We start from the raw sequence: 20,726 nt of genomic DNA on the forward strand, positions 1-20,726 counted from the left end.
AGTGAGTGTGGTTTTGCATAGATTTTCACTCTCAAGAAAAAATGTTTCTTGCTTATGTGTAACTAGACATCTGTGTGAGTGTATTGTATCATATTAACAGTACAACCAATGTTAGCTACTAAGTAAACATAACTAGGAGGGTAAAAAGATGGCCACTTTTGGCTTGTATTTTAATAGTTGCATACACTAAACAAGACTATTAAATCACTAATCACAATAATTTATATGACAATTGTTAAGTAAAATTTCATGATTGTCACAGCCCTAGTTGACAATATTATAGGACAGCCAGATCAGGTGGTGTACTGTTTTTCTAATCTTTGTTTACACTTTTAATAAAGTAAATTCAGTACTCTATATCCCCCACCTTCCTGCCTTTACTTCCACTTAGAAAGAATAAAATGTCCCCCCTAAATGTCCCCCCTTTCCATGCAAATGAGAATCTGCGTGTGGATTTGACTTGTGTGTTTCCATAGCAACGCCACACAGAAGTACAATGCTTGAATATAAAAAGAGCGAAAGTTTCCATCTTTCATCCTTGTGTCTCTCTGATCATCAGAGGAAATTAGCATGTCGGCAGAGATGTTGTGTGCAAAGCAGTTGTGCATTTGGCGACCGGCTCTGAATGTTCAAACGAGAACCGGCTGCATATGATATTTACCGAAAAAAAGAAAGAAAGAGAGAAAATGACAATGAACTTCTTCAACCTGTTTTTTTTTTCTGTGCGTGGTTACAGTTATGAGAACTGACTCTCTCTCCTACACTACTGCTGCCGTCTCCTCATAACCTCTTTTTCTTTAATCATAACCATTTCGGGTCAGCGGGTTTGCTGTCCTGTTCACCTGCGCACCGATGAGATTGAGGCTATTCAAAGCTCCTCTCCTTCACCTTGATTTCTCTGGATTGAGGCTCATAGCGTGCTTCAGCTTTCACTTTCATCACTTTTCAAAGACCTATAACATAATGAGGAGGACACGGGATCAGCGGACGCTCCTCTCAAGGCTCATTTAAATTGGCCGTCAACACCGGTATAGCGAGAGTGCTGTCTTAATCTGTAGCGGGGAATGCCAGTGTAAACCCCCTCACGTGAGGGGAGTGCACCAGGGCCGCATTCTTGGCCCGCTCGTGTTGTTCCACGTCCGCAGCTGCAGAGCTCGCTCTGCAAGCAGCCTCTCGGCTCAAGCTGTGCACAGAATGAGCCAACGGAGTTCTGGCTGCGGGGGGAGGGTGAAGGGGTCACGCTCTCAGGGATTCAGAGGCCAACATCAAACGGCCTAATCACTCCAATCCCGCTGGATCGGTCTGGGGGATAAGAATAGGCTGGATAACAAACTAGCTGGCCCTGAAAAGCTGCTCTTCTCTTTTTCTCTTTTTTTTAATTTATTTATTTATGTTTTGTTTTGTTTTAAACCAGATAGTGTTGCATTCCCTGGATGAACCGTATCAAGTCCATGTTGTATTTTAAAAAAATCTTTGCTCACCAGAGCATTTAAAACGAAACCTGAGTCTTCAACGTCACAGAAACGTGCATTATTTCTGATTAATAGCTTCGCCATTGGACTTGCCTAGATTCATTTGGTTTTTTTCTCTGAAGATTCTCTGAACTGGCCTGTGTTGTGATGTGAGGCGAGTTCCCTGGCTTCAAATGTGCTATGTTTCTATTAAAAGCAGCCTAGGCCTGAGTTGAAAGGCATAGGCTCAGGACTTGAGGCTCCCTCTCGCCAGCCCAGCCATCCAGCATTACAGCAGCAGAACAAAGCCCCCCACCCCACCCCACCCCCCAAAAAAACTCCCTCCTCCTTTTTTTTGATTTCTACCAACTGTGACCTTTTTTGATGTGGAGAGATGGTTGGAGCATGGAAATCAATAAGCCCATGTGCATTTGAAGCCACCTTATCTCAGCCCACATTCCTCCCCGGCGTCAGCAGGTACAGGTGGGGCTAGACCGGGTGAGGGGGGATGGAGGCCGTCTGAACACTGTCTGCCTCTGCCTGTCTTGGTACATGGATAGAAGAATCCATTCATTGATTAAGAGTTAGTAACAGGTCCAAAGCTTTTGAGCCACCTGGTAGTTGTCTGATCTGTTAAAGTCAATTAAAGGTCCCTCTATCTCTGTCAACGGTGCTCCACTTGCTTTTAATGACCTACAGGAGTTATTCATAGGCACATTATTGGCCAAGAATGTGGGCTGTGTCTTATCTCACAGTGAAGCAAGCTTAATTCAGATGCCGCTGTCTTGCTCTTGTAGGCAATAAGCAAACACTATATCTGATTTTCTTTTACACCCAACGCATATTCAGTGCTGTTATGGCAAAAAAAGTGCTTGGAATCTGATCCACAGTCTGATGTGATTGCAATTCAAATGCATGCCCAAGCATCTTAGTCATCTTAGACATAGATGCCACTCTATTTTTTCCAGGTAAATGCTGAGACGTCCATGTTATAAAAGCTATTCCTCATTGTTTAACATGACTGTTGGCCTAACGTCATGTCATTAATGCACGTTTACTCCCCCTCATCTGTTTTCCTTTCACAGCATGCCTTTTCTTCGTTTCAGCTTTGCATTGTTTATGAATTACGACCTGCGTACATGTGTGGCTAATACATGCCTGATGTTCCATACCATCCCCATAAATGGCTAATGAATCCAGAGTGTGCTAAAGGCACGGGAGAGAGAGCAGCAGAGCCCCTCACCGCTGAGGAAGGGAAGAATTCATCCCGCCATTGCTAGGAAAGAGCGGAGAGGCGTGCCCTGCTGCATATCAGTGGAAAACCAGCCAGCTGTTTCTTGCTATGCGCGCCTCTAAAGAGCATCTGAAAGCGTTTAAATCAAACACAGTCACAGTTTCCACCCTACGTTATATGCATCCCATCAGCCCCTCAAGCCTGCAAGCTCTTGCTCTTCCTACAGGGGGTGATCGAGCTAACCCCGAGCACTTGGTGCTAACTGTATGCTAAGAAAAATTCTTCAGATTTTAAGCGATTTATCTGGACATTAAGCTCAGAAAAACACTGATATAATAAGTGCAAATAAACGTTAATACAGTGACTGCAATGGTAATACAATGATTTTATATGTAAGTAAGGTAGCTTAACCATTTTTTTTCAAGCCTCTCCTCACAGCAGCCCAGTATTTGTACTTACCATCCAAACCATTGTACCATCCATTGTATAGCCGCTACCATCTGCTGGAAAATAGTAAATTGAATGACCTATATCCCACATTTTTCTTTATGTCCACTTGTGCTATTTTATGAACTAAGAAAGTTACGGGACCATTTAAGGTCAGTTGCTGTGCTCAAATGTTGGAGATACTTGTATATTTTGGGCATCATTTTAATTGGCTGCCTTGTATTGTGCCTCATTTAAAAAGCAGTCTGGAGTGAAACACTCCTATAACTTCAGTGTGAATGGGTAAACTGATGTAGGCCGAATATATGGCGGATATATGGAAATGTGTCATCACAAAAACAGTAAATTCAAAATTGGCAACATGATTAATGGAAAATGGACCGAGGTGTGAATGGTATATTTTGAAACTTTAAAAATGTTTGCACACCACATTAACCTCTTTTATTTCAAAAAAGTGAGAAATCCAGTTTTCTACTTTTAAGTCAAATCTGTTGTGCAGGTAGATGCATTAATCAGCTTAATCAACTATATACAATGGGTGATATACAGTGGGAGATTGAGGAAAAATCAAACCAGGGTCCTTTAAAAACATATAGCTCACAAGATAGACTTTAGTTTCACTGTGTTAGTGTTTATTTGCATTCAATGTAATGTTTTGTTTGTACTAGCAGAAGGTTAAAAGCTAACATAGTGTTTTGACATACCTCCGGCGGACCCTTAAGAGGCGTGCACATTGTTTTGTTCAGTTATACGCAAACCGCATCCTTTAGCGGCCACCCCCACTTAAAACCCAAAAGGGCTGACGGGGGGATGTTTTACGACGATGTTGTAGCGCAGGCCTTTTGCAGCATCAGGGGAATGAAATTGATTTAAGGAGGCTCGAGCTGCGCCGGTGGGCGCTCTCGAACCCGATCCCACCCAGGAGGAGCAGGCATGGAGAGGCAAAGGCAGCTCAGCTGTACTTTCCCTGGTGGTCCCCACTGTCATATCAGTTACAGTCTGAAATGCACTACGCAATCAGAACAGCAAAGTCATTAACATAGCTTTTGGCCTGTGGCTTTTTCCATATTGGCTTGCATTGAATTGCCGCTGATTAGCAAGACAAGAATTCTGCTCTTGATGTGACTTGTTTAGCTCAAATGAGTGATCGCATGTGTTTTTTTTTGTCAAGACCAGCGTTGCAGTAAAGTGAGCAGTGAAGCAGTCAGAAAACTGTTGCCAGCTATTTCTTCACCATTGAAGCTTCTCAAAACAAATATTTGTGATAGCATGCAGGCAGTCTGGGAGGAGGAGAATAACCCAGCAGTACGTTTTAACAGTATGTTGATTTGGTAAAGGCTAATCCCTCGGCTCTTCCGTCTCAGTGCTGTAACAGAAAAGGGATTTGGTCCCTCTCTTTTGCACGCTCTGACATTACTGACACAATGGTGCGTTAGCCACTAATGTCACACTGCAGGGCCTTCTCTGCTGCGCTGGCCTGATTTTGCCCTTTTAGATCCAGCCGCATTAAATCTCCAACAAATGCGCTTCTGATCATCATAGACAGCCTCCATTTGCCATCTTTAACTTCATTACTGTCGCCTCGCTCTCTTTTTTCCCCTCACTCTCTCTCTCTCTCTCTCTCTCTCGCTCTCACTCGCTCTGTCAGACCTCAGATAGAATATTTGACCACACTCGTGTGGTGTTAAGTCTTCGCTCTTCACAACTCTGCGGCTGGTGTTATTTTTGAACTTTTGCGTATTTGCATGCCAGTCGAGGAGCTTGGGAGCCCAAGCTCTAACTGCAGTGTTTCTTGCTCTCTGGGGAGAGATTGGATGGTGGTGGGGGCGGGGGAGCTGTTAGAGGGAGAGAAGAGAAGAAACAGCGCTCTTCTTTTTACGTCGCTGAATATTTCAGCTTTTCATTTTCCCCTCTCATTTCATGCGCTGCCTCCTTTTTTCCAGCTTTGATCTCTTTCTGGATTTGTTAGCATTCTGCTTCTACAAACTGGCGAAGTGGCTGGTTTCAGCCTTTGGACTGGTCTGGAGCACACGTGGGATCCATACGGCCGCATACTTGTAGGCATTTTGACATTCAGTGTCCATTTCCCTCCACCCACTCAGCCCTTATAAGAGTAAAGTGGTAGGCCAAGGGCCAGATGTTAGCTCCTCTGCACAGCTTTGATGGCCCTGACTCTGTATGAGATGTACCAGTGATTCATCACTTATATAGCATCACTCACTTCTACTTTATTCCCAGTTTCTACTGACCATTTAAGTCTCTGCATAAGCACATTCTCACAGACAGATGTGGGTAAGTATCATGCCAGCCGCTATTCAAATGTGCTGACTTTGAATATGACGAAGGCTCGTGTTATTCAGGACCATAACATTTGTCATAGTCGATGTGAATGAATGTATTGATAATTACATTTTACAAGAAGAATGGAATAAGAGTCATGCATTATTAAATGTGCGCCATTATTCAGAATTCAGTATCATTGAAGTAATTCCAAGCACATTCAATGATATTGAGGTCTGGGGTGGTCAGGTCATTGTCTTGAGAACACCAGCAGCTTTTCCTTATGGAAGTGTATTGTCTTATATCTAGTCTCAGAAATATCATCTGAAAAAACTTGTACCTAATGATTGTTTTGACTGGAAATGAAGAATGATATCTGATTTTTGCACAGTGCTGTGTGTAGTAAATGGGGAGCAGCCAAGGCAGTCTCCTGCCGTTTGAAATTTCAAATGGAAGTTTGATGTCTTTATATTTCAAAAACAAGCTGACCTAGACACAGTTTCTGTTGTGCAAAACCACAGTGTTCACTTTGAGATGATACTGCCCTACAAAAATCCATCTATAGTAGAAGAATGTAGTATGTAGTGCCCGACACTCAGCGTGTTGTACTGTTTGTTTAAAATACTAAAAGCAATGGTTTGGGCAAAAACAAAAAAATACAAATTTTCCCATTGTTACTTAGCTAAATATGATAATAGCAGCCATCTTGAAACTTGTTATTCACAGTCCTTTTGTATGTTTTTTTTTATACAGAACAATGTTAGTATAGAAAGTATGTAAGCAGGTCTAAAGTACTTAAATAGTGTATTTTGAGGCAGGTATGTGATGATTTAGACATGCAGTTTGAACGTTGTATACCTGGTGGCTAGAAGCTCGATACGTGCATTAGCCTCATAGCATCATTTCTACTAAAATCAACAAGGGAAACTGCAAATATGATTTTTATCTGAACTATCGAAATGTTTAAGGGTGTGAAGAGAGAATATTGCAACATATAGTTGAAATAAATCCAGCTATGTAGCAATATATTAGGACTCTCTCTAATTCCCTACAGAATATAGTTAGGAATTGGGCACAATTGGGTGGAGAATTATCCAATGAGATCTCAGAAAATCGACACCATTTGTGTGCATGTTGTGTGCCTATTAGTTAAAAGAAAGTAGACAGCTATGGATATTCTGGTTAGATTCTACAGGAAACAAGCTTTTCAGTGACAGAATGTGATTGGGCCTAGTGTGGGTGGAGCTAAACCTTTGCTAGAGTTGCTAACTTTTGGGAAAATAGTTGTTCATGAGGGGACACGAATTGACTAAACATGCTGAAATAAAGATAAAATAAATTATGTTTCAAGTATTTCTATTTATAGTTTTGACAGATTACAGTTTAAAAAACATACAGGCAATTAATCCTGCCTGTAGTGTTTTGCCTTAATGTTTCTATCAAATAAAAATTAAATTATAAATCTAGGATGGAACGGTGTAAATGCTCCGATGAAAAGGATTGATTTCACTGTTGTCTGCATGCTGTTACACATACTTTTAGATTGTGTGTCTGTGTGGGAGGCCACCACGTTTTGCTTTGCTTGACCCGCATGTTACCCCCCCGTTTCCGCCACGAGTGCAAGCGCCCATATAGGAAATGGAAAGCCAGCAGAAGGAAAATGAATGGGAAGCCGAGGTCCAGTGCTACATTTGAAGGCTGGGTGCAGCGGGCCTCTCCAGTCATTTTTGTACCGCGGCGAGTTCCCCATCGGCGCGCTCTGTTCTCCACATCGGAGGCGTCTCGTGGTTTCAGAGGCTTGGAAAATGGACCCTCCTGTCTGGCCTGTGGCTAGGCGGAAGCTCCGTCACCCTTTCCTTAAGTCCTCCCCCTTCTTCTTCTCCTCCTGCCCGCCAGCCACCCCCCTCAAGAAGCCCTTTAAGAGTGCGGGATGAGAAGGATTTCCTCTGGTTCGACGGCACGTCTTTAATTTGAGCCTCCTCTCCTTCCACTTCTCTGACCAGAAAACCCCATTCCGAAAAAGCCAGCGCGGCCTCGGTAGAGCTGGCATTCCCCTTTTACCGCCCTGCGTTTCTTTATTCGTCCGCCGCCATCTCCATCCCTCGCTCTGCCCTCTCATCTCTCCCTTCTCTCTGTGATGGATGGTGACACACTGTCTGCTCCTCACTTCACATCACACGCTTGAAGCGCACCCACAGCAGCCCATACCAAAGGCAAAAGAATGTTCAGGGCATCTGCATGACCAAGAGATGAGTCTCAAAAGAAAGTCAGAGAAAGGACATCACCTGACAGATCTTCCAACTGATCGTAGTCTCAAAGTCCAGCGTTAGGAAGCACATACTTGACTCAACATTTCTTTAGTCCAAGGGTATTCAACTAAAACTTGTGATGGTCCAGTTTTGTCAAATTTCTTGCTTTCAAAACTCCATATAAACAAACTAACGTAACTGACTGGCCATTAATGATTAATCTAGACAACTATTGAAATAAAATAAGACAAATCTGATTTATTATTAACATACTTTTGTCAGTGGTATGGCCATTGGCTACTGTTTAATAACAAAAATGAATGAATAAAAAAAAAACTTTTTAAAAACCTTTAAAATATCTTTATATAAAATCATTTTGTTCACTGAAGAATTTATTTGTTCCTGGAACTAAATATTTTCTGTAGATTAAATGGAAGTGATTGTTTTATTATGAAATGGCGCTGCCGCCTAACATTTCCTCTTTTGATTAGTGCCACAGAATCTGAACAGACCAGGCACGTCAGTTTCAAACTTTCAGTGAGAAGAAAATCGCAGTTATCTGTTCATTTGATTTTAAACATTGTTTTGGTTGTCAGCTTTATTAATTTTTTTAAGCAAGCCATGTTGTTTCTCACGCTACTTAATGAAAACAGTAAATAAATCTACCGAAATATATAAATTGTTCACTTTCTGACCTGATATCTAGACCTATTGTCTTTGTTCTTCTGAACTGCAACACAAGACATGCGAGTTCACATTTATGTAGGTCGCTGAATTGTGACCTTTTTTTGTACATATGTTAGTAGGCTTTGCTACATATTTTTTGCTCGGTGCAGCTCACTGAAATACTTTGGGTCTACATTTGGATCACGGTCTTCCAGTTGACAAATGCTGCTTTAGACATTTTACTTTTGCATAAGACCTTCTGAAGTTGAATAGGCTACTACAGCTGTAGATCATTGGTTTGCCAACCCTGCTCCTGGGTCCCCCTGACCTGCATGGTTTGGTGATTTCCCCACTGTTGCATACCTGATCAAACTAGTTACACAATTCTCTCTTTACCCCAGTGTAGCTGTTCAGCCTGGAGATTTTCTTGTCTGGAGTATGCTTTCCCACTTTTGCATGGGAACATATGCAAAAAAAAATTAGCATCTAGTTAACTATATGTCTAAATCATCACAGACCTCCCTCAAAGTGCCTCAGACTCACAAGTTGTGATTGTAAGGCATACTGCTATCCATAAAAATGAGCAAAGAACGCTACAAAACTGAAAACAGTAGAAGCAGCCATGTTGTAGCCTGAACGTTGTTCGTTTTCAAACATAACAGTATGTCATACAGTGTCAGAAACCACATAAGCAAGTCTATTTGAGATAATTTCATGTCTTGACACAGTTGGCATGATGCTGATTGGTAGCTAAAATTTTTGGTAAAATATATGTTTTACTTTTTAGCCACATTAGCCTCGTGCAAAACGAAACAACATTTGTATGCCTTGTAAGTCTTAGGTAATCTTAGTGTGAGAGGATAATTGTGTAAAGTGTATTTTTCCTTTCATTAATTTTTCGATGCATTCAGAGACTTTGACGATGTTCTTGTTAACTTGTTTAAATTTGCCGCCAGGAGTTACAGCACATTCATGTCCACATAATGGCCATAATAAAATGGATCAGTGCATAGATTCTGAGATTTGTGTGTGCTACTGTGTTATCATAACATGAAAGATGCATGTGGCATATTCAGAGTGCAGTTCATGTCAGAAAGAGCTTATAGTTGATATGTTTAATCAGAATATCAGTAAAATGTATGTCGTGTGATTTATATTCCTGTTAATTCTTTTACTTGTTCCAGAAGGTGGTTTGTGATACAAACTACATAAAAATCTATATATTTTCAGCTTTGTTACATCACATTCATTAAATATTATGTAAATGCAACAACAGGATTGAAAAACCACATTATTAACAGAGAAGAGCAGATTAATCTGCACTTTTTTGCATTATTAATGAGCCCTTCCTGAGTTTTAGAACAAGGAAGCACAAAATCAGACACAAGGCAAGGGTATTCCAGGACTAGGGTTGGAAACCACTGATGTAGATCATTTGTTATTGTATTTATGTTATCGTCCCACTAGCAAGTTGCTTAGGATTTTATTATCATTGGCATGATGGAATAGGCACAGATTCTTTACTATGAAGAGAGCTGCAGTTTGATGTATATGCCCTTTTCTGCGGTTGCAGACTTGTCCCCTTTTTCTCAATCAGCCACTTCTTTCTTCTTCTTAAAAGACTCAAAGTTCAGAGGGCTATTTTTGCGGCTTCGTCTTTTTCCCATCTTTCCTTTTTCAGTCACTTTTTTTTTTTCTTCCCTCTTTTCTCTCGCTCCAAAGCGGGTTGCTCCACATCAGAGATCCGGAGAAGGTCCTTTTGTGTCTGCCTCTGCCCTGTAGGCATTTATGTTGCAAGGCAGATTAATAATTACAGAGTTACAGAGTACACAACATTGGAGGGGTGGAAAAAAAGACAATTTCTGGATCTTTTGATGTCAAACATGAGAGAGACCAAAATTACACTGGGAAAAAAAGAAAGAGGGGAGAAAAAAGGTCCCCAACATTTTTTTTTCTGCATTTTCTCACTCTTTGTTGACATTATTTCCTGTTATTATTATGTCTGGCATTTGTGTGTGCGTTGAAAAAGACAGTGACTAAAGCGGGACGGATCCCACATCAGTGATGTACCATAGGTGGTTGTTTGTCATTGAGCCATATGAAACACTTTGGAAAAAGTTTTCATCTTCAGGACTGCTTGTTAGAGCACTTCTTTGAATGAATAACCACAGGCTTTATTATGAATTGTGACTGTTATGAATTCCAAGTTTGACTCATCAAAAAGTCAGAGACATTCCTTCATTATTTAACTTCAAGTAGTTAGTCATTTGTTTTTTATTCATTCAGAAGATGTTTTTCATATGTGAAATGCGCAAAAACCATGTGTGTTTACAAGTAAACAAAAAGCACACACATCAGTGTTTTTGTAAAGTGGTTAAAAACCACTTGTAACGTGGCTACAAGTAAACAGGTGGTCACACATTTTCACAATTTTTTATGTTTTTTCACATGATCAGGTTTTTTTTTTCACTTGTGATGAGACATTTTTAAACCTCTTATACAGAACGACACTTTTTTAACATGTGAACACATTTTCACATGGTAGACCACCAAAACTGCCAAAATCAGATAAGCAACACTCAAAGATTTCATCTATGAGAGATTTGTTCATCTTTCCATTGTGAGAACAACTCAGCTCAACACTGTGAGTCTCAAAGGATCATATATATTTCATGCTTTTTCACGTGAACATGTTTTCATGTGATCACACATTTTTTTCTTGTGATTATACATTTTTAACATGTGAAGTGTCCAAAGACCATGTTTATTCATACATGATTCCTGTTTTTTCTTTCTGTAAGGGTGTTGAGAAGCTGTTACCGAGAAAAGGGAATAAAAAAATAAGATAATTTCTGAAGTCATACAAAGAAGCTGCTGGTGTTCTCAGAGCAATAGACTGACCCCTCCATGCATGTCCAGATCAGCATCATTGAAAGTGTTTGGGATTACCTGGATTGTGAGAAGCAGAAAATGCAAAAACAACTTCTAAGACTGAACTTTGGAACTTTGCAGACTGAAAAGAATGGAAGCTGTAATAAGAGCAAATGCTGGACTGAAGTTGTAGTCTGAATATTGTTCGTTTTCAAACATAACAATATGTCATACAGTGTCAGAGTTTTTAAGGCTTCTGTGGAATTCCTGTTTTCTGCTTTTTTTTTTTCCCCTAACACTTAAAAACAAGTAACTTGTACTTCGTAGCGTTTTTGAATGGAAATTAAGTGAGTGAAGGGTGTACTGTGTCTTTTGCACTGTAGTGTGTATTAGACTGTCTCTCAGCTTCTTCCTGTATGGCTTATAATTTTTTACTTTTTTTTCTCTTAAATGCCTCACCTTCCTCCTTGACATCAAACAGCCTGATTTCATTACGCATCATGTCATAATCCATGTTGCCTCAGTGCTGTTGAGTCTTGTGGCTCTTTTGGATGTGGCAGTTACCGCGTTTGATTGCATACTAATGTTTTGTCTCCCGGGCTCTAGAGAATCTTCCTGTCAATTAAAAGTAATTACCACAGTAATTACACTCACTCGCAGGAAAGGGAACGGGGTGCCTTTCGCTGCGTGGATGCTGCTTACGCACATGCACACACATTCTGAGAGGAACTTGACAGGCTCTTTGTAGCAGTCAGTCTCATCCCAGGGTGAGGACTATCTCAACTCTGACAGCTCTTTTGGCTGCTGTCTCTCAGTATTGTTGTTAGACATGGCGTCAAAGCTTTGTTTGTTTTGCTAGCTGGAGCGCTCCGGCTCCCACTGCCCCCCCCTCTTTTTCCCCCTTTGCTATGGTTTTGAAGTGCTGTAATAGGCACTGAGGTTCTCTATTCACTATGAAAAGCAGCTCCAATCAGATGATGAAAAGTAGTCATCTTTTTCTCATCTTTTCTTTCTTTTTCAGTCACGTTTTTCCTGTTTTCTCCCTCCAAAGCGAGTTGCTGCACAATATGAACCATTTATGTCTTTGTATGTGTGTTTGTCCACATTGTATGCCCGAGGACATTATAGGCTTGGATTGGATTCTGTGAGGAGAACTGGGCTAGCTCCCAATTCTCTTGGGTGGAATACTATAGATACTTTAGCTTATGTATTCAGACCCACTGTATTCAGAGGCTTTTTCTGACAGAATTGTGGATCATTTATAGACCTACTATATGTGTGTGTGTGTGTGTGTGTGTGTGTGTGTGTGTGTGTGTGTGCGTGTGTGTGTGTGTGTGTGTTTGTGTGTGTGTGTGTGTGTGTGTGTGTGTGCATGCACATGTTTTCAGGACAAAAATGCCCAGACTTCATAGAGAAAACAGAGGAAAAACAGGTCTAAACAATGTCATGACAAACAGAATAGCTCTTATTGTGTCAAGGGCTTTTTACAAAAGCTACACAGTTTTTTTCTGTGTTTTTTTTGCTGAAAGAGCAAATTACCACTACTTTTTTTGTTTCTGAGCATTACATTAGGCTTAGGTTTTGGTTTAGTGCTTATACAGTTCTGTGCAAAAGTTAGACCACCCTCCATTTATTAAATGTCCAGTCAAAGCAGCCATTGAGTACAAGTTAAATTTTTTAGCATCAGGTGAAAAAAAGCTGTAAACCTGTTTAACAGAAAAGTACACAAAGCGTTAATGACTAAATATCTTTTTTGCAGGATCTAAGTGTGCCCACCTTTTGCTTTTAAATCAGTTCTGTTCTGAAGGGATTTCTGAGGAAACGTTTGTCTTCGAATTTTTTTTCTTCTTCTTACGCTCCAGGCTACCTCGTACACAATCAGTGATGTTGAGGTCTGGGGTGACCAGTCCATTGCTCTGAGAACACCAGCACCTTCTATGTTTGATTGGCAATTGATCTTTTTTGTCTGTTTCCTTTTCTCAGTTACAGCTTCTTGATAGCTGTACATCCTTTTAGGCCCATAACATTGAGTTGTCTTTTCATGCTTTCTGTATATCGTTGTTTCCCTACCTGGTCTTCAGGGACCTCCAGGCGGTCCACATTTTTGCTCCAACCTAACTCACAACATATGGGGATAAAGGGAAAACAATGTGTCTTGGGGGGCATGAGAACCAGGTTGGGAAACACTGTGCTTTATGTTTTAGAAAGTTTTGGACTCCTGTTTTGTGTTTTGAAAAATGAATAACATAATACTTCATGGCCATTTTTGGCTGTAAATTAAAAAATGAATTGTGGTCTTTAACTTTTGCACAGTACTGTTGGTACTTTTTTACACCAATTGAAGCACGTTTTCAATTGGTGCACACTAGCCTAAGGTCACTATGCACATCAGATGGAGTGGTGTAAAGCACACTGCCACTGGACTCTGGGGCAGTGGAAACGTGTTCTCTGGAGTGATGAATCATGCTTCACTATCTAGCAGTCTGATGGAAATCTGGGTTTAGCAGATTGGCAGATCATTATTTTATATATATATATGTGTGTGTGTGTGTGTGTGTGTGTGTGTGTGTGTGTGTGTTACACTGAAAATAAAGAATGTTTTTGCCCTCTGCTGTAACGTTGCCATTTTGGAGATGCATGTTTTCTTTGGACAGCAATGATATATAAACACATGTATGACATGTATGGTGACACCATATCCGTACAATGGCGTACAAAAACAAGTCTGTGTGTTTATGTGCATGCCCCAGGGACAAAGAGGAGCAGTTGAGCCGCCTGAGGGAGTCGCAGAGACAGCAGGCCCAGCAGGCAGAGCATGCTTTGGAGGGTTTTAAGAAGCAGGTGGAGCTCAGCTCTGAGAAGGTCTATGCTGACATGAAGCAGCAGGTGAGCCTCAGCCAACACTCCTCACAACAGCTCACTCTCACTCACACACTGATAATCCTAACAAGCCCATCTCTGTGGTTTTGCTCACAGTCAAATGACTGTAAAGCTGCAGAGACAGAGTTGGCTCTAGCCTATGTTTTGGTTGTATGAGCTGTCCTATAGTACAGACAGGCAAGACTGATCAACAGGAATGGCAGGTTGTAAGTCAGCCCAGCTAGTCCAGACTGTCTCGCCAGATATCACTGCACAAATGGGGAATCTGACTTGCTACATATGTCAATTGACTATCTTACACATGTGCCTATCAAGCATTAAAATAAGTTGTTTATTTTTTGAGAAAGGCCCTGGAATGTGAGTTGAGGTTTTTGCAGGGTGATAAACTAAAAATAGGTGAGATTTCAGTTATTGTTAATTATCAACTGTGTAGAAATTAGTGACCTAGTGGATTATTATTTATAAAAACTACTGTTAACGAATATAATACGATAAAATACACATTCAATAAATAACTTACTAATAATGGTAATTGCAATAAATAATTCCACCAAGCGAAGTAGTTTGGTCAGAGATTTGTCTATATGCAAAACAATGTTTTTTGTTACTTGGCACATTTAATATAGATTCATTACTTGCATATATCAAAACAATAAGCCACAAGAGCCTGTGCTTTACAATGATTTTTTCCTGAGTTAGAGATGTTGTTTGGCACAATGTGAAGTGTGGTAAAATCACTGAAACGCATGGCCTGGAGTGGCTTATTGCTTTTATAAAGCACCAACAACAATCAAAATATCATACAATATGATAAAATACTCACATTTAAAATAAATAATAAGCACATTGAACACAGTTTCCACCAAGAAATGTAGTTTGTTTAGCATTGGCTATTGCTGCCAAGCAACCATGGGCCACTCAGAGTACAATAAATTTGTTACCCATGACTGTGTATTGCAGTCATTTCATGAACTTTTTTGTCATGTGATCTTGATCATTTCATGGTATAGAAGGAACCTTTGCCTTAAATGTAGCCTTTTCTTATTAAATTACTATTCTTAATAATAATGCTAATTTATGGTAGCTCTTGTATGTGAAGTTATGCATCGAGCCAGAGGTGCCATACATTAATTTTCCCATCCTGGGTTTAATAGTGCTATGGCAAAACTGCAGATATATAAAGCATGTAAGACATTGAAGTAAAATATACTTTAGTTTATATATTGCTTTTTTACAGTGAATGCTTTGAATCAAAACCTAACATTGAATATTTGCTAGCCTGTTAGCTATCTGCTGAGTTTAACAGCAAAGTTCTAGCTGTTACGGAAATCTGTTTGAACAAAACCAGTTTTCTTTTGTTTAGCCCTGTTTTGGGCTCTTTATATTCACGATGATGCCTGGTCCCATCTGTCAGTACATTCAGAATTCAGTTAGTGTGGGTATAAATACCTCAACCAGTTGGGTTTTAGGACCAGAACTATCTCTTTTATAATAAGCATTTAATGGCTCAGAACACGGCTCAATCAGTCAGATTTTAGAATTGGAGCTATCCAATTTTTAATTCCAGTTTTGAAACTCTGCTTCAGGGAATGCATAACAGTACCCCTTATCCGTGATAAAATCAATTAACACAGCCTTTTGTGACTGATTGTTTTATTCTACATCTGTGAAGCAATAAATAAATGAGATTTATTCAAGGAACAATACACACATGATTTTACAATGTTGTATCTTTTATTGAACAAATAATGGGAGTATGTGAACCCTTATATTCAGTTATTTGGGGGACCTCCTTTATTGGCAAAAATTTCAATCAAATGCGTTCATTGGCTGCTGACCAGTCCTGTGCAGTGGTTAGGACATATACTGATCTATTCTTCTTTTCAAAACTGTTTCAGTTCGTTTCATGTAAATTGTTTTATGTAACACTTAAACTGTCTGCTCCATGCATTTCAGCAGTTCAGCAAGACTGATGTTAAGACATTGACTTGTAAAACATGAGTCACTTTGTTGATTTACGTGTCTGTTTTGGTTTATTGTCAAGTTGCATGACCCAACCTCTTTAGAGTTTTAGGCCATTTCAAGCAGCTGACATTACATAAAAGTGCTTTTCACAGATTTTTCACAGGTTCATGAAAAAAGATGAAATGGGAAGAACATCCAAAACAAAAAGAGAACAGGCAAGATGTAGAGGATGTTGATATGAAGCCTTATCCAAACATAATGCTGTGCACAATTACCAAATAGTTTGCCTCAGCTTATAAGACTTTTGCTTTAGTAATTCTGAGGAACTTGAAATGAGTGGTGGTTTCTTCCATGGAAGCCTCTCATGAACACCATTGTCATTTAATGTTTTTGTTATGATACTCATAAACACAGATGGATTTAAGGGGAAAGAGATTTCTCCAGAGTTTTAGATGTAACTGTTTGGTCTTTTGTCACTTGTATAAGGGTTCCAGCTTTGTTGGAGGCCTAGTCTTGCAGAATGCTTTTGTAAACTGCCTGCTTGGCTGTGGACTGATGGACATCCAAGGCTTTGGGAAATCCTTTTAAACCATTTCCAGTCTTATGAGCTCTGTTGTTATTAATGAAAAGACATGTAATGTCCTCAATATTGGGCTTCCCTGTTTAGAACTAAACTGAAAAATGAAATCTGGAAGTCTATAGCATGACCAGAGTGAGTATTTGTGCCACATTTAAAAGAGGCTTTAAAACACTGAGAGAAAAATATTTTAAATTCAACATTTGGTAAAATAACAGGAGAGAATAAAGCGGTTGGGAAAATTAAATAAATGAAATAAGGTAATCGCATAGCCAGCTGCCATCTAGATTTTGCTGCGCAATAGTTGTTATTGTTCTTGTCTATGATTGGTCAAAAATCTGGTCATATTTTTTAAATGATACATGCAGTTGTTCAGTGTTTTGTGCTGACAATGTGCATGATATACACAAGAAAGTGTATTGTGATGTAATTTATCATGATCATGATATCATATTGCCCATCCCTAAGTCAAAGTATATATACGTTTTAAATTTATGGCATGTCAGATGCTTTTTTCCAGAGCAACTTACAATTTGATCATTTTATAGAGGTAGACGTAGGTAGTGTTAGAGTAGGGTGCTTGATCGAACCCCAGTCTGCAGCATGACTGGCAGAGGTGGTACCTATTACACTATACCAGCCACAACTAAAATAGTAAAAATATTTATACATAGTTTTTTTCCACTTAATGTTGCTAACATTGAATGAAGTCTAGTGGCAGTAAGAATTCTGCCCTCCGTGCTGATAGAAAATCTTTGATGTTCAGCCGATATTAGTCTTTCCATTTTCCTAGATAATACAGGCACATAAGTTAGATAAGATCACTTCATTTTAACATGTGCATAATATGACTTTTTATGACCATTTTGTAGTGTTTTTAATATTGGCTTATCATCCAATCAGATCTCTTGGCTCCAAATTATTTTGAAATACCTTAATCTTTAACTTTTCACAGTAGCCATAAAATTCATCAGGAAGTCCATCCATTGAAACTATACAGATGTTTTCTTCTGTAATGTTGATGAAGTATATTTTGATGGGAATGTGTGTTTGTGCTCTTTATCATGTTGTATTTTGTTGCTGTTTCATAAAAAGCAACATGCCACTCAAATACATGCGTTTCAATGATTTTATCATGCTTTGTGCCATGCCCAACAACACCCCTTACTCATGGGCTCCCATGGCTTTTCAAAACCAGAACAGAACTGTATTTTTGTCTTCATCGGTGAACAAACAAGTCAATGTTGAAAAAAGCATTTTTTTTTTGTTTAAATGCAAATTTTAATTGTGGCAGTTGTACACATTTTTTTGAGATCAATAAAACTGCAATTTTCTGTCTGTTTTATCTGGAAACTACTATCCTTGTGGAGAGGTGTGAATTGTTTTTTTTTACAGCAGGGTGTTCTCACCCCTTCACTTTACCTCTCATTGTTCGCTAGCAGCTCAACACAGAGACACTACATTTCATATACAGATAATTAATTGTTCTAGTTAATCTGATAAGAGAGTTATTGGATATTAATAAAAATTATTATATCTATAGGCTCGGAGGCCTATAGAGAGCATTTTTTACATGTGCAATATTTTATGGACTGCCTTTTTTTGTGTGTCAGATAATCATTTTATACTGTCATGGATATGCTAAGATTTCATATTCCTCTAACGTGCTTGCAGTATCTTGCTTCTTTCCCTTAGTTGTAAATGTACTGTTTCTGCTAACAGCAGTTTAAAACACAAAGCATAATAGCCACACGCTCACAGTTCAAAGTTCAAACACCATTGATACACTATCTCTTTATTTTTCTGTTTAACATATGTAGACTTTAACATCTGAACATGCACCTCACTACTGTAGGTTGTGGATAATGTCCCTTAGTGGCTGTAAACAGAACATGAAAAAGGAACAAGGGATCTAAAGTGGCTTGGACCTTCTATGGCTGATCCCCGAGCCATTAAAATTTGCCTAGGTTGGCTCTGGAATGTTCCTAGTTTGAATGTTTCTGTTTACATAAAGCTAAAAACTGGCTTTCACTCAATAGTATTTCTGCAATAACAGTGAAGAAAATGATAAAATGGTGAAAATGGTGAAATGAGAGAGTGGGAGGAAGCTGAGGTAAATAGTTCCTTTACTGCTGAGCTGCATGTCACAGTCCTCATTGAGAACTTTATGGAAGCAGTATATAAAAGCACTTCTGCTTTGTGACAGAAGTTCAACTCATCATTTCCTCCATAAACAACGCTGCGGCTTCACCCCTCCTTCTAAAAGCCACCTCACAGCAAGCACACGGTAGGACGCTCACACAAGTGTTTGATCAGTCCGCGACAGTGCGGAAGACTGCAGGCCTCATCGTGGAGCCTCCACTGCGCACATCCTGCTCCCAGATGCTGGAGTGGAGCACGGCGGCGCCACCAAGGCACGCAAGAGGGGATTTCTCCATCCTTCTCCTCCTTGTCCTCCACCTCCTGCCACAGCTGCCTACAACATGTGCCTGTGTCCCTAATGCAACAGCACTCAGAGTCTCTGTAACTGTCACAACAGGCCATGTATTATATTGGCTTATTCACATTACGAAACTGCTCTAAATACTGAGGCTCTTTTTTGAGGTTTGGAAAGAAGTGACTGCTGTTGTGCTCAGTGTAGCGCTGCGAAATGGCAGCTTAGAGAATCAAAGCTCAGACACACTTCATATCCCATATCAAGCTGAGCCGAACATGTGAAGTCTGTTTAAAGACTGTTCTGGTGAAAACCAAATGTCTGTAGTAGGGCTTTCACGGTTACTTGATTACTGGATTTAAAAAATAGTTGATTTATATTTAGCTTTTCAATGAACCGACAGTGATCAGACAGATGAATAGATTTGATCATTCAAAGTGATAGTCATGTGCAAAAGTCAAATTACACTAAGTGAAAAAAAGGTCAAAGAACACACCTGCCTGCTTTTTAATACAAAATTATTATTTATTAGCTAAATTTAACATATTGGGAAAACTCAAATGTATAATGTGACCTGTGCAAAGGTTATGGCATAGTTTATATGTTTTATTTATTTATTTTTTAATATGCTGAACTAATAAATAGAAAATAAATAGAAATTGTGCATTAAAATTAGGAGAAAATGCCTATTTAAGTTTGTTCCCTTAGAGGATTTCCACTTAGACAATCAACAAAACTTGTAATTTGTCCAAGAGAGTGCCCACACTTTTGCACACAACTGTATCCATTTTTTACTTTTTCAGCATGTCAGCATTTACTTTTTTATTGGCATGTTTTATTTTTTCCAATATGTTAAATTCAGCAAATTAATTGTTTAAAAGTTTATTCTCTGTGGAGGAGGTATTAACTTATTTTCACTTAGACAATCAACAAAACTTGGTCCTAATTGGACCAGGAGTGTTCGCACTTTTGTATACAACTGAGTGTGATGACACATTTGTTTTCCAAAAGAACAGAATGTTCTGCTTTTATTCTAAAATGTGTTCATTTATTAATTTTACTGCATTTCCAACCATTTCAGTGCATCCCTAATGATTATGCATTTTTTTAAATTGTCCTAATGGATATACATGCCCATTTTTTGCCCACAGAATTTATATACAATACTGTGCCAAAAAATTATTCACTCTCCAGTGTCTGAAAGAAGCAGGAAACATATATTTCTTTTTCTGAATCACTAAGACGCCTTAACAACAAAATATATAAAATGTATCAACATTTGTCCACTCTACATTTGTGCATCTTACTGCCATTCTAATTCTTCCATCCTTCTAATCTCAAAACCAACCAGTTACAGCTGTGTCCTCTCAACAAGTCGTTCCCAAAGGGAACCTTTCAAAGGGACATTAACGTTTACACATGAAACTACCCTATGTAACAGTACCCTGTACCCTGTAGATCACAAATTTATTTATCATGTACATCTAAAAATGGTTAATTGATTCATTTTTGAAGAGATTAGATGTAAGATAATGCACTTGCATAGCAAAGGGGAAGTCCAAGGAAAGTAAGTGGAAAAAAATTGACTTAAAAAATTTTGTAGAAAATTAATGTACAAGACATGATAGATCACCAAAACTGTCATCGTCAGATAAACAGTACTTTAAACAGA

At 39.2% G+C, this 20,726-nt stretch overlaps 1 protein-coding gene across 3 annotated transcripts in view; it reads left to right on the top strand.

Annotated features, from left to right (window-relative positions):
• cep112 (centrosomal protein 112) overlaps positions 1-20,726 on the top strand; it is a 196,246-nt gene that overhangs the window by 88,908 nt on the left and 86,612 nt on the right. For all 3 annotated transcript variants that reach the window (XM_036589491.1, XM_036589492.1, XM_036589493.1), the window contains one exon: positions 13,949-14,084. In XM_036589491.1, the coding sequence (XP_036445384.1) occupies positions 13,949-14,084 (136 nt within the window). The remainder of the gene's footprint in view (positions 1-13,948; positions 14,085-20,726) is intronic.

This window comes from Colossoma macropomum, unplaced genomic scaffold (genome assembly GCF_904425465.1).
Source record: "Colossoma macropomum unplaced genomic scaffold, Colossoma_macropomum, whole genome shotgun sequence".
Taxonomy (NCBI): domain Eukaryota; kingdom Metazoa; phylum Chordata; class Actinopteri; order Characiformes; family Serrasalmidae; genus Colossoma; species Colossoma macropomum.